This window comes from Sabethes cyaneus, chromosome 2, assembly GCF_943734655.1.
Source record: "Sabethes cyaneus chromosome 2, idSabCyanKW18_F2, whole genome shotgun sequence".
Taxonomy (NCBI): domain Eukaryota; kingdom Metazoa; phylum Arthropoda; class Insecta; order Diptera; family Culicidae; genus Sabethes; species Sabethes cyaneus.
In genome coordinates this window covers 95,170,431-95,182,587 of record NC_071354.1, presented here as the reverse complement: position 1 = coordinate 95,182,587, position 12,157 = coordinate 95,170,431, and the positions used below count along the sequence as shown (strand labels likewise).

The window sequence follows — 12,157 nt, the reverse complement described above, 5'->3', positions numbered from 1 at the left end:
CTGGGAGACGAACTGGAACTGATTTGCTTGAAGAGGTTCTGCGAAAAAAAGTTTATTTCGGGATGGACTCCGAAAAGTTTTACTGAGTAGATGTTTAAGTATAGGACCAAGCTTCTAAGCAGATCAAACGATTTCAAGTTTACATGCTAATTGAATTTTGCCCTGCACGTAAATAACCCGGATGGTTCGGATAGGCCGGGCTCTAATGCTAGGGTTAATTAAATAACTTTAAAAAATCTGACCATGTTATCGTTTAAAACGAGTCGTACTTTTCTAACAAGATGCCTTGAGTCACTCAGTGGAGTGTAATCGCAGTTCTGTTCAGCTTTTTTGCAATTTTTTGCTCTTATGTATATAATGTATTGATTATCAAAAATTGTTTCGTTATGTATACGTAACAGTTTTGGCAAATCTGATGTCATTTGTACCATCAAAAGAATCATGTTCGATAGCAGGCAGTGGTCGATATCGCTGGTAGATTGTTTCAGTGATAGTGGTACATGATACCTTCCGACTTAGCCGGTGTTACCTCACGATATTAGAACCTTTCTATATTCATACGGCGAGAAAAATTACGCCCAAAGGCATGAAACCGTTTGCGTAACACGTGTGATAACAGCAGCCATTTAAACTAATTAATGGAAACGTTTAATTGTAATTGTCACCAGTTCGTATAATGTGAGCCGTGGTAATCACCGGCGACCGATTCGGGTCGGTAGACAATTATTATTAAACAATTATCAAATGATTTAAAGTACTATAAAAGTGAGCTCCACAAAAAGGTACATCATCAGTCAGCTGAATACCGTTTGAGGGTAATAACGAAAACAGCATCTGTCATTATGAAGTCCTTTGTTAGCATCGTTTTCTTTGTGCTGATTTCCGGATGCATGGTGAATTATTGAAAAAGTTGATTGTGCTGCGAAATGGCTTTGCTTAATGCGGTTTCATTTACAGAGCGTCACGCAAGAGGAAAGGGAAGCTGCTCGTGCACTGGCCGGAAAATGTATGCAGGAAACTGGAACCTCGGAGGAATCGGTTCAGCGCCTTCGCAACGGAGATACCTCGAATGCCGATAGCAACACCAAATGTTTCATGCACTGCTTTTTCCAAGGCGCTGGTTTCGTTGATAGCGAGGGAAACGTTCAGGAGGACCATGTGGTTGATAAGCTGTCTACCCAGTATGATCGTGCAAAGGCCGAGGAAATCGTGCAAAAATGCAAGAACAATAGTGGAGCTAACCCTTGTGAACGGTCATTTGCTCTCTTCGAGTGCTACGTTGCTAACAGGGCTGATATGATGTAAACGAGTTTAACGGAACAAATCAAATGTAATGGATGAAAGGACTAATATCACCAATAATATTGAGTAATCGAACTCTTCCGTAATAAATTCGTGTAAACCGGTTCCTAATGAAATCAAATTAATAAAACTTAAATTATGATTCGAAAATCTATGTCATACTTTATTTAACAATGATAGGTATATGGTAGTGGGTTCATAGCCTCGCTACATACAGCAACCGGAAGACTTGTAATATTGTTTGTATCTTAGTTACAAGATACTTAAAACGAAAGACCAAACTTCAAACCATCTAAATCGTTAGTATGTTGAGACCCATTCTCTCAAGAGATCTGCTGTGTTGAGCATACTTCTTAATCGACTATTACTGTACATGATAATTGTGGGATTAGCGCTGATCTGTCGGTCATAAATCCTTGACCTGATCGGAAAAAGCATCGAATGTCACTTTCGTGAGAGAAACGAACCGGCATGACTGATTTGGCAGCTGTTTGACGAAACCTGTGCTATAGAACAAAACAAAATAAAACACCTATGCAGCAGGGTAATTATCCACTAAATGTATATACTACAGTTTCCAGTACAGAAATTACGCTTCGAGTCTTTTTGTTCCAGTGTCAGTTTGTTTTGTGTATAATAAGTAAACTATTGCACTGCCTGTTTCCGTCCCTCTAAGTGCGATAGATAAAAATATTCTGAAATCGCCTGCCGTCAAAAGGTAGCAAATGTAAAAACTATTTTTAGAAGCTGCAATGCAAGGTATTAGGTTAATTAAGGTGTATTAAGTAAAGTGCGTTGAATACATTAGTAAATACAATTGCAAATAAACATTGCAAATGGCAACACACTCCAGATATGGCAATTGAAAATTTAAAAGTCGGTGTCTAATAATAGTAATTAGTGATCCCTAATTGCAATCGTTAAAACACAATAGTTATGGCTGCCTGATATTGCTTTGCTAACAACGTATCATCAACATAATATTATCTCTCTTTAGGAAATATAGTTTGCGTTTATATACTTATATATACTAGTATACGTATATACAATGATAACTGAAAAAAATTGTTTGGCTGGTAAGTAAATAAGTGTTCTCTTTATTTGTGGAATACTAACTAGTTGATGGCTAAATATCTATTAGTAATATAATAATCAGTCTTATATTAAGTGAGATTTAGCCGTTGGAAACAAATTGGGAAACGGCACCTGAAATTTCCACACACTCAGAAAACAAGAAAACCGAGATTCATTGCCATATAGTTCCATATCGATGATCAGTGTTAAGCATACAATAAACAGAAACATTATAAATATAAAAATTAACATCAAATATGTATTTGAAATAGCTACTCTAAAGAAAAATTTGTAATGTTTATTAAGGCACCAGTTTTCACCATAGTTGTGCTTAAGTTTATGTCACCCTCAGTAGTTATCGTTTGCATATTATTCTGGTCTAAAAATTCTACTATATTTATATTTTTCCTAAAAAGTAGATTTTTTTCTACAAAACTGAATAGTGAAAAGAGAACGGAAATCAGTTGAGAAATTACCGCATCATTGGTTCCCGTGAAGTGCTCAAAACGGTACATTGAAATTTCCCAATGGCTAAAACTGGATCACCTGCGCCAAGGCATTTGGCTTCATGAGCAGGTTGTGCGGAAAGACTCTACGAGGTTGTACGCTCGCGAGCTTGGGTAGTCTACTGTATATATACAGCATCAGCCAGCGGTTTGCTTCTCGCTCGATTTGCAACAGTGCCCAGGGACACATAAAATGGGAACTGATAAACGGAAGAATAATCGTGGCTAGATTTAGAACAAGGGTTTAGAAACCTTACTGCAATCCAGTGGTGCTTTGCGCCAACAGATGCTGTAGTTTTCAGATACTAATCCTGCAGGAGAGAGTTTCTACATCCAGCTGAACAGTGTGGTTGAGAAAATCATGAAGGGAGACAATAATACTCATTTGGGCGAGTTTAACGCGAAGGTTGAATGCGTCATAATACATCATAATCTAGGAGAGATGAGTGAAAAATAAAAGCTTTTTACAAAGTTTTGTGATAATAACAATCATTGGTGAATTTCTCTTTTACCACGTAGGTTTCTCGCGATAGCTGAGCAGACCAAACCAAATTGACCACATTTGCGTCAGCCGGAAAGGAATAAGGAGCTTTCTCAATATACTCACCAAGCGCAGTGCCGATATTACTTCCGACCAGCACCATATATCGCTGAGACACGCTTGCGTCCAATGATGACAGAAGACAGCTAACTTTAGTGTTATTACTACGTTCGGCGATTCGAGAATCCTGAGGTGAAAAGGGTCTTTATCGTACAACTTGAATTGCGGAACTGTTGAAGTACAGTGGACAGGCATTAACACTAAACATACCGACTGAACTCCACGAATGTTTTTTGGTAACAGACCGAAATCGCCGCGGGTGTCGATAGATTAGTGTTAATATTTTTCTCGATAAAAAGATAGATAGTAGAGCAACAAGCTGTGTATTATATTTTGAATATATTTTCTGATAAAAATAGTTAAGCGGCATAGTGCTAAAACGCTGTAAAAATGAGTCAAAAAAGCAAGGGGTCAAATGACCCCATCTCGGTATGTTTAGTGTTAAGAACGGCTCCATCATGACCAGTTGTTACCGGTCATTTTTTTCAAAATGTACCGTACCAACCAATGGCGTCAAAGTTTTGTTTTCTTTAGTGTTTAAGAGTAGTTTGTAAGCGTAGTTCGTAAGATCAATTTCGTAATTTAGTTTTCATTGTTTAGGTGGCTCTTCTAATTGTTGTTAGTTTGCTTTTGTTTTGAATATTTATAACTGTATTTTTTGTTTAACCTAGAGTAAGTGTACTAATCCCTTAAAACTTTCAACCGGTAATTAGGCATCGAAAAATTTGCGTAAAAAAATATTATTGTGAACGTTACCATTTAGTGACAGCAAGGTAGCAAGGAGACACTGTCTGAATGCGGACTTAGGAACTTAAAAGAGACCTTCGGCGTCCACCCCGGAACATCCAGACCAGGTGTTGGGGCTTAGCACGGAGGCTCTAAAGGCTCCGTAAGACATCGTAAGTCAGGGACAGCCTTACGCACTAAATGGTAACACCCTGAAAAAAAATCCTTTGTAACGGAAAGACCGCAACGATAAGAGACGGCAAAAAGTCCGCACTAATTCCATAACCCCTAATAGTTCCCGATCATGCAGTAAAAATTATACCACTTGTTTGCGTCAACTGCACGAAAGTTCTGTATCCGGAGGTGTTGAGAGAGGGAGAGGGAGACGGAGAGAGGATACCGGAGGAAAAGAGGAGAATTGGCTGGGGATGATTGCTGGATGGAGAAAGAAGCCTGGGACAGTTGATAGATAGACGTTATCGAGCTCGGAGGGGCAAAACTAGAACTCCCCGTTGTGAGACTCGAACGAAAGAGCGTAGTTTGAGCGTCGTGAGTGAGCGTCGCGCGGCCCTGTAGGGCCAAGTTCGACTAACCCAAAAATATCGGAGGTGAAGTGTACCGTTAATCGACCGGCGTGATCCGGTTCCCTAAGAGTCCGCTGCCATTGTCCGACGACTAAACGAGATCGGCACCGCGCGGTGATTACTCCAGAGCCACGGCGTGGGCTATTGTGTGAGTTGGCCATCGAGTGTACCACGTGGATAGAGAATATCGCTGCCCCGCCAAAGTCTGTCATCGCTTGCTTGTTGCCACCATCCCTGCGACGCCATAGGAGATCATCCCCGTTCCAGCAGAACCCGTAAAGTAGCACTGTCATCGTAGCATGTTCGTCCCCTCTTTCTCCACTCATTGTCATCATCAATGGGCCCCAACTAGTGACATCGAGCGCCAATAGTACGGTAATAAAATTTTCATGCATGGAATTTCCTATTCTTTTAATATAAGTAAGAGCCACCAGTCCTTTCTATTTCTTTCTTTGACGTTTTGATTGGTCCGCTGCGTTTCTGGTAAGTTGTCGGGTTCCACGAGTCCTCCGAAGGTCGGTTGCCGACCCTGAGATTAAGTTACATTATGCTAGCTGGGTTGAGTGTCCGAAACAACACTTATACAGTGATGAAACCATTGTGAAGGAGCTCAGCTGGCGGTTGGAGTGGATTTCGGATAAAACTTGGATGACGTTCGGCGAGTGGAGAGAGGCGAAAGCCGCCATTGGGCAAGCGCGAACCAGAGCAGCTAAGACAGCTGCCGTCAACGATACGCTGAACTGGAGAGGGCTATTAAACATCTTGTAGATGGGACAAAAGAGCCTAGACCACTGGTTAGTTGAAGAAAGTTTTTTATTGACAGACTTCATAGCCAGCTATTAGAGTACAGGATAATTACAGGACTAGTGTAACAATTCTACTGACTCTATCTAGCAACACCGCCTAGCCGAAATTCGAACATACGACGACTGGCTCGTTAGACCAGCATGGTACCTCAAAACCAAGTAAGCGGCTTAAGCTTACGCGATGAAATAAACATTTTGACGGCGACGATATCGCGTTATATAAATTTTGTCATGGGGCAACAACCGCGACCAAGACCATGCTTGGTGTGTTGAAGGTCGGCTTGCACGCAACGAAAGGCCAGGGCAGTGGCATGAATGCCTTGTTGATTAGTCTGCTACCTTACATCAGAGGGATTCGGTGGCCGCAGTTGACTGGAGACCGAATCACGACCTGCGCTTTTCGGTGGATTCTGGGTTGCGCGAGTGGTTGATTCAGATCCACCTTGCGGGGAACCGTACGATCCTTCACAACCGTCACCGACGTGCCTGGAGTAGGTGGTTGCAGAGCCCCACTCAACAAGTACATTTGCTGCTCCTGGCACAGAATCCCTTAATCGGCAATTGGCCGCTTCTTGGCCAACCTGTGGCATGCGAGCTTTGCTGAACATATAGTTCGGCATAAAGCTCTGCTTGACAAATAGGTTGGCAAACAGAAGGTCTATCTCCAACACCAGCTTGACGGGGTTCCCTGTCACACTGCGACAAAATTGTTGCCATATTTGTGTAGAGAAACCGTCTTTCTGATTTTGGAGCAGACGGAGGATCCTTTCGCTCGAGGTATCCACGCTACTCGGAAAATACCGCATGAACACAAGGAACCTCGGGAGGTCCTTCATGGTGTATGTTCGTAGCAGAGTTTCATCCCACGGCTTGAGGGTTGGTATCATTGTTTCCATCGATCTTACTGTCTTCTCGTTGGCATAAACGAGGAGTAGGTAGTCGTTCTTGAGTTGGCAACTTCTGAACTTTGGCCGTATAGCTGAAGAATCCTATTCCGCTATGTGATTCACGATCTCCTTGTGAATAGCCGTTAACTGGGTTGCCTGGAGGCATCCGCCATCTCAATATACGAAACCCTTGTTTGGAGTTTGGCCATAGACGGCTCTTTGGTTTTGTTTTGTTCTTGGGCCTTTCGTACTGGTGTTTGTGGCGTGTGGCCGCGTCGCCAGATATGGAAACTAGTTCGTTCGACTCTCCACACTCCCTTTTGGATTATGGGTTTATCCAGTCAGGTTATAACATAATAGCCATTGATAACAATCATTAGAAAAATCTTCCTTTTAGGGGCTTTGGACCCTCTGGTTCATAGTAGTTTCAAGTTCATTCGAATATGCTTCTATAGAGATCCGTCATTTGCAAGCGGAGAGCTTACACTCAGTATTCGCATGAGTGGCTCCCTCCCTGTTTGCGTACGGCACTAGTTTCCACCGATTTAGTTTACTTTTAGACAGGGCTGTCATTCGCTCACACTATGCGCCCAATGTTCCAATATTATGCCTTGTCGCACAGAGCGATTCGGCAACACACCTCTACAGCTAATATGCACACAGCGTACGAGCGAAAGCAGAGTGGGAGCGAACGACAGCACTCGATGAAAATCGCCCAGTGAGTGACAAACAGCACTTGGTGCTGCCCTTTGCCGCACTCCGTGCGGAATTGCGCAAAAAAATTGTTTTGTATTTACAAATTTTCTGCCCTTTTGAAAGTGAAAATACACGCTGCACTGAACAACTAATATGGTCTATGTTAAGTTAGTACGGATCAGGCACCGCAACAGTAAAAATGTTTTTTTCAATCACACCGCTTCAACTGACCCAGCGCAGGGTGTACAATCCAGCCGCGCAGAGTGCGGCTCTTGGTGTGGTAAAGCACGCAGCAAATTTATCACTCTGCGTTTGCGACTGCCTTTTGTTGGTGCGCGTAAAGCACGAAAGAGCGTGTTTAGCAAAAGAGACACTGAAGGGAATTTGTGGGCGAACACACACCGCATGGCGAGTGTTGTGTTGTTTAAGAATGTGTGTCTTTTGGTCTGCGCTGCGGTTTATGCCACCTCTGCTTTTAGACATCATTGGCGATCTACGCAACCAAGTCCAAGAGCTGACTGAGTAGGTTAAAAGCCTACAAGCTGAGATAATAAAAAATCTTTCGGTGTCCCTGATGAAATATTTCGACAATATTTCGGTCCCAGCGGACACGCCACGGCGCGTCCCCATCATTTCCGGATTCCAGACGCAATCTAAATGATTCCATTTTGACATCGGATCTCGATTTGCGATGCGACCGATCAACTACCTTCTACGATGGGGTAGGGGGTACAGCTAACAAACCGTGTTCACCATCGGAAAAATTCCAGAGGTCTACGTACTAAAACGTGCAAACTATAATGATCACTTGGTGATGCGATACAGCTGCTTTATTCAATTGTGAAGACGACTCTCCATGATAAAGCGCCAAGAAACAACCTCACATGCCTGACCCTGTAAGACGCTTCTTTGGTGGAAGCTTCAAAACTTGCGCAACCGTTTGCATAAAGCGAAAAAGCAATACTTTCCGTGTATGTTCGAATCTCGGCTAGGCGCTAGATAAAGTCAGTAGGATTGTTGCACTAGCCTAACTGTAGCTGTTCTGTACTCTAACAGCCAGCTGTGAAGTCTGTAGATAAAGAAGGGTTAAGTCTTTTAAAAAAGACATTTAAGCTCAAGAATTTTGCTTTTTTTATATATCCGCGCACTCAAAACGCAAGTCAACGCTGTAATCGTGTACCGCACAGAAAAGTTGAAACGGACAGATTTCCCCGATTGGTTGACAACGTGGATTTCTAGGTAGCTGAGTAACCGTAATTTTTATTTGGTTCGGAGTAATTTAATATCTGCTCTGGCGTTCCACAGGGCTGCCACCTGGGACCGCTGCTCTTTGTTTTGTTCGTCAACAGAAGTCAACTTGCTCAAAGCACTAAAATTTAGGTTTGCTGATGATCTTAAATTCTTCCGTACGATAACTTCAGTTGTTGAATGTGTCGCACTCCAGAAAGACATTGCTCCGCTTCTGGAATGGTATGAAACAAATGGAATGGAAGCTAACGTTAAAAGTATCACATCATAACGTTCACTCGCCAGCGGAATCCAATCGCTTCCAATTACACAGTGTCATCAACTGACCAGGATAGACTGCAGAACGTCAAAGATTTGGGTATTACATTGGACGGTAAGTTAACCCGAGAAGGTTAACCCGGTAAGGAGACCCGAGCATGGCTGGTAAAAGCATTCGCTGTGTTAATTTTCATCAAGCGTAACTGGTTAAAGCCGTTAAATTGCTACCTGGTATGAAGCATCCTAGTGTACGGAGTTCAAGTTGGGGCACTATACCAAGCCATCCACATCGACAGGATTGTACGAGTTCACAAAACGTTCATCCACAACGCACTTCGTTCGCTTGCTTGGAATAATCTCACGGCACTGCCACCCTATGAACAACGTTGTCAACTCATCTGCTTGTCTACTCTTGAATCCAGGCGGTTACTGCTTCAACGGCTGTTCCTCTTTGACATTATCAGCAATAACATCGACTGCACCCACTTGTCGCAATTATGGTTCAACGTCCCACCAAGGAACACTCGATCACCAACTTTCTTCAGAACGGTTCATCATCGCACGCAGTATGGCCAATTTAATTCTCTAGACACGTGTTGCCGGAGATTCAACGAAACTTGTGATATGTATTATTACACTATATCAAAAACACATTCCTTCAAGAAGACTGGCAGCTCTGCCAAAATTCGAGAGACAGCAACAGCAATGCTATCTACCGAGTTAAAGTTGAACTAATACAAACTGGTGTGTGTAAATTAGAATATAGGGCACGGGAGGGTATTTGCAGCCCATTAAGCGATGGCATCTATTTTTTCTGCATATGGCCTAGTTCTAGTGAAAGAATAGGTAGCTTTGACGTTCTTTAAATAAAAAATAGTACATTACTTACAGTCTTGAGAAAATAGTTATAACATATTAAAATTGTATGTTGGCAAAGTATTTTTATTGGCGAAAGAAGAGGCAAATAGGCTGAATTTAGAAACCTTCTGAAAATACCCCTCCCGATTAAGACTTTTAAGATATGAATTGTCTGTACGACAAACATAAGTCGAAGACTTAATATAATATTGTCACAGCAGTAAAACATAAATCGCTCGCAACCTTCCGCTACTAGATAAAAAAAAATCGGCACCAATTTCTTTTGTTTTTATTTTTTTTTACTTTTTGGTAATTATTTAGGACTAGCAATAACCACTTATTTCTGTTTATAAATGGTAGTTGCCAACTGTTGGAAGTTTAAGTAGCGTTAGTTTATTTAAATAAAGTTACCAGGTAGGGTACGGGTGGGTATTTACAGCCCATTAGGCGGTAGCCTAAACAATATTCAGGAATTACGTTGAAACTATATTTATTCGAGACAAGACTTTTATACCAGTTGATAGAATATTATTTACTGAATATCGGCGTGTATTTTGGTTTTAATGAAACGCTACTGAATTTGAGTTATAGTCGCGAGAAATGATGAAGTCGCTGCGGCTAAATTGAGCCCATTTTCTATAGTGGTGTCTGTGTTTTTTAAATCCGACGGGCCGAAATTGCCTGCACAGGGATTAGATGCTTTACAAAAACTGATCAAAAGAGACCGATGGATAACGTTTCGGTATTGCCTACATTCCGGGCTCATTGAAGATAATTAGTTTTGCAGTGACACCAGCTGGCGCAAGTGTATCATTGAATCGTACATATACACTAGCATCAGAAGCAAGTGGTTGTCAGTGGTGTTACTAGGTATGTTAACTAGATAGAAGGAGTTTCAGGAGTAATTGCCTCACACATTGGTAGTAGTGTAACTAGAGCACCATATGCTGAAATAAAAAACAAAATGCTGCAAGTGCTAGTGAATGAAAATTGATTTATATTTTCATACCAGAAGGGATTTTTTGTGTTCTTCCGTGATAAAAAGAGGTAGAATTCTTCTGTGATACCATATTCACAGCTGTTTAGTTTCTAGAATAAGTAAACGTGATCATAATTGTATGGTTTCCAATTAATTTAAAAATTAATTACGTTCCAGTAGAAAAACAGTGCTACCTTCGTTTCAGTATTGTTATATAGCGGCAAAGTTGTTATTTGGGAAAGTGTAGCCAAAAAAGGTAATGTATGCCGAAATTAGTAGCGTGCTGGGAATACCCTCCCGTACCCTAGTTGCTGTGAGATTACTTGAATGCTTCATTGGCTGTTGCACATAATTATCAAATCTCTACTGTATATTTTCGCAAAATTATTGCCAGAGTACCAACAATGCACATCCGTGGAAAGTGACACAAGTTCAGGTGAATTTCAAATGTATCGATCTGGATGTGATCATCACCTTGAATGAAACAAAGCTTATGCAGAAGCAAACTTCCAAAGTCCAAAAACAAATCAGGTTCTCACCTTTGAAGCGCCGTGACTCAGCTTGTTTTGGTTCGACTCACCTCTCTCGAGATGATACGGCTCTGGAGTGTGATTGCACTACTGCTGTGGTGATAAATGGCCACCCTGCAGCATGAACCCGAAATTTGTCGAGAAAATGGGTTAGTGTCCCGTTATTCATCCGGAGGTAAGCATAAGCCTTCGGGTGATAATAAATGTTTGGTTCGAAATCAAATTTGTGTGGAAGTTTTTCGATGATAGCATAAAACTCAGCACTTTCTGATCTAGCAAGTTCAGTCGTTCGACAACAATCAGTGTGTGACTTGGTAAAATGTCGCAAACCACAACATTGTTTCTTGTGCTGATCGCTCTTTCCCAAACATGTGTTAGTACCACAAATCAATGGATATTTTTATGAATGAAATTAAACAGTTCTTGGTATTTACAGCTTGGGCAGAACTTGTTAAGCGTATACAACAGTTGCCGATCGGAGTTCGACGTCGATATGGATACGTTCAATGCACTTAAAAATGGAGATTTTTCGATCAGATCACCGTTGATAGAGGTATAAACGAATGCTGGCATACTTTCTCATACAGTTTTTTTGGCAATATTGTAATGAATCACAATTAACTTTTACAGTGCTTCGGTGAGTGTCTGGTGAAGAAAGCCGGTTTCATGAATAATGACCTCAGTTTCAACAAGGACACAATCATCAAATTTGTTAGCCGATTCATCAAGAAGCAGGATGCGGAGGCAGTGTATGACAAGTGTACGGCGGACGTCGAACCGGTGATATGTTCCATGGCATTCGATGTTTACCAGTGTGCATATGAAAATGCCTACGCAAAGTGGGGCACGAAAAAAAACTAGATCAATTGCGGAAGATGCACTGTAGTATTCAATTTGATGCAACTAGTAGATAGTTAATTCATGTTTGTTAATAGAACACTAAACTTAACCATAAACGGTGTTATCAAATTCGCATATCATGCAGTATTGTTACGAGTTTCGCTGCCTCCAACACACAATTAAAACTTAATTCGAAATGTTTTCCCTCTGCGATCGGCGTATGTAAAGTATCGTTTAGATGATCAATCAAACATTCGTTGTT

At 41.4% G+C, this 12,157-nt stretch overlaps 2 protein-coding genes across 2 annotated transcripts; both read left to right on the top strand.

Annotated features, from left to right (window-relative positions):
* The first annotated feature begins 815 nt into the window (after positions 1-815).
* Positions 816-1,402, top strand: LOC128738701 (general odorant-binding protein 56d-like). The gene is made up of 2 exons (XM_053834026.1): positions 816-893; positions 958-1,402. The coding sequence occupies exons 1-2, from the start codon at positions 843-845 to the stop codon at positions 1,303-1,305; spliced, it is 399 nt and encodes a 132-aa protein (XP_053690001.1). The 5' UTR covers positions 816-842; the 3' UTR covers positions 1,306-1,402.
* A 9,972-nt stretch (positions 1,403-11,374) lies between these two features.
* On the top strand, positions 11,375-11,916 carry LOC128735705 (general odorant-binding protein 56d-like). Its single transcript, XM_053830190.1, has 3 exons — positions 11,375-11,428; positions 11,492-11,608; positions 11,686-11,916. Exons 1-3 carry the CDS (start codon positions 11,375-11,377, stop codon positions 11,914-11,916), a joined length of 402 nt encoding a protein of 133 aa, XP_053686165.1.
* The last annotated feature ends 241 nt before the right edge of the window (positions 11,917-12,157 follow it).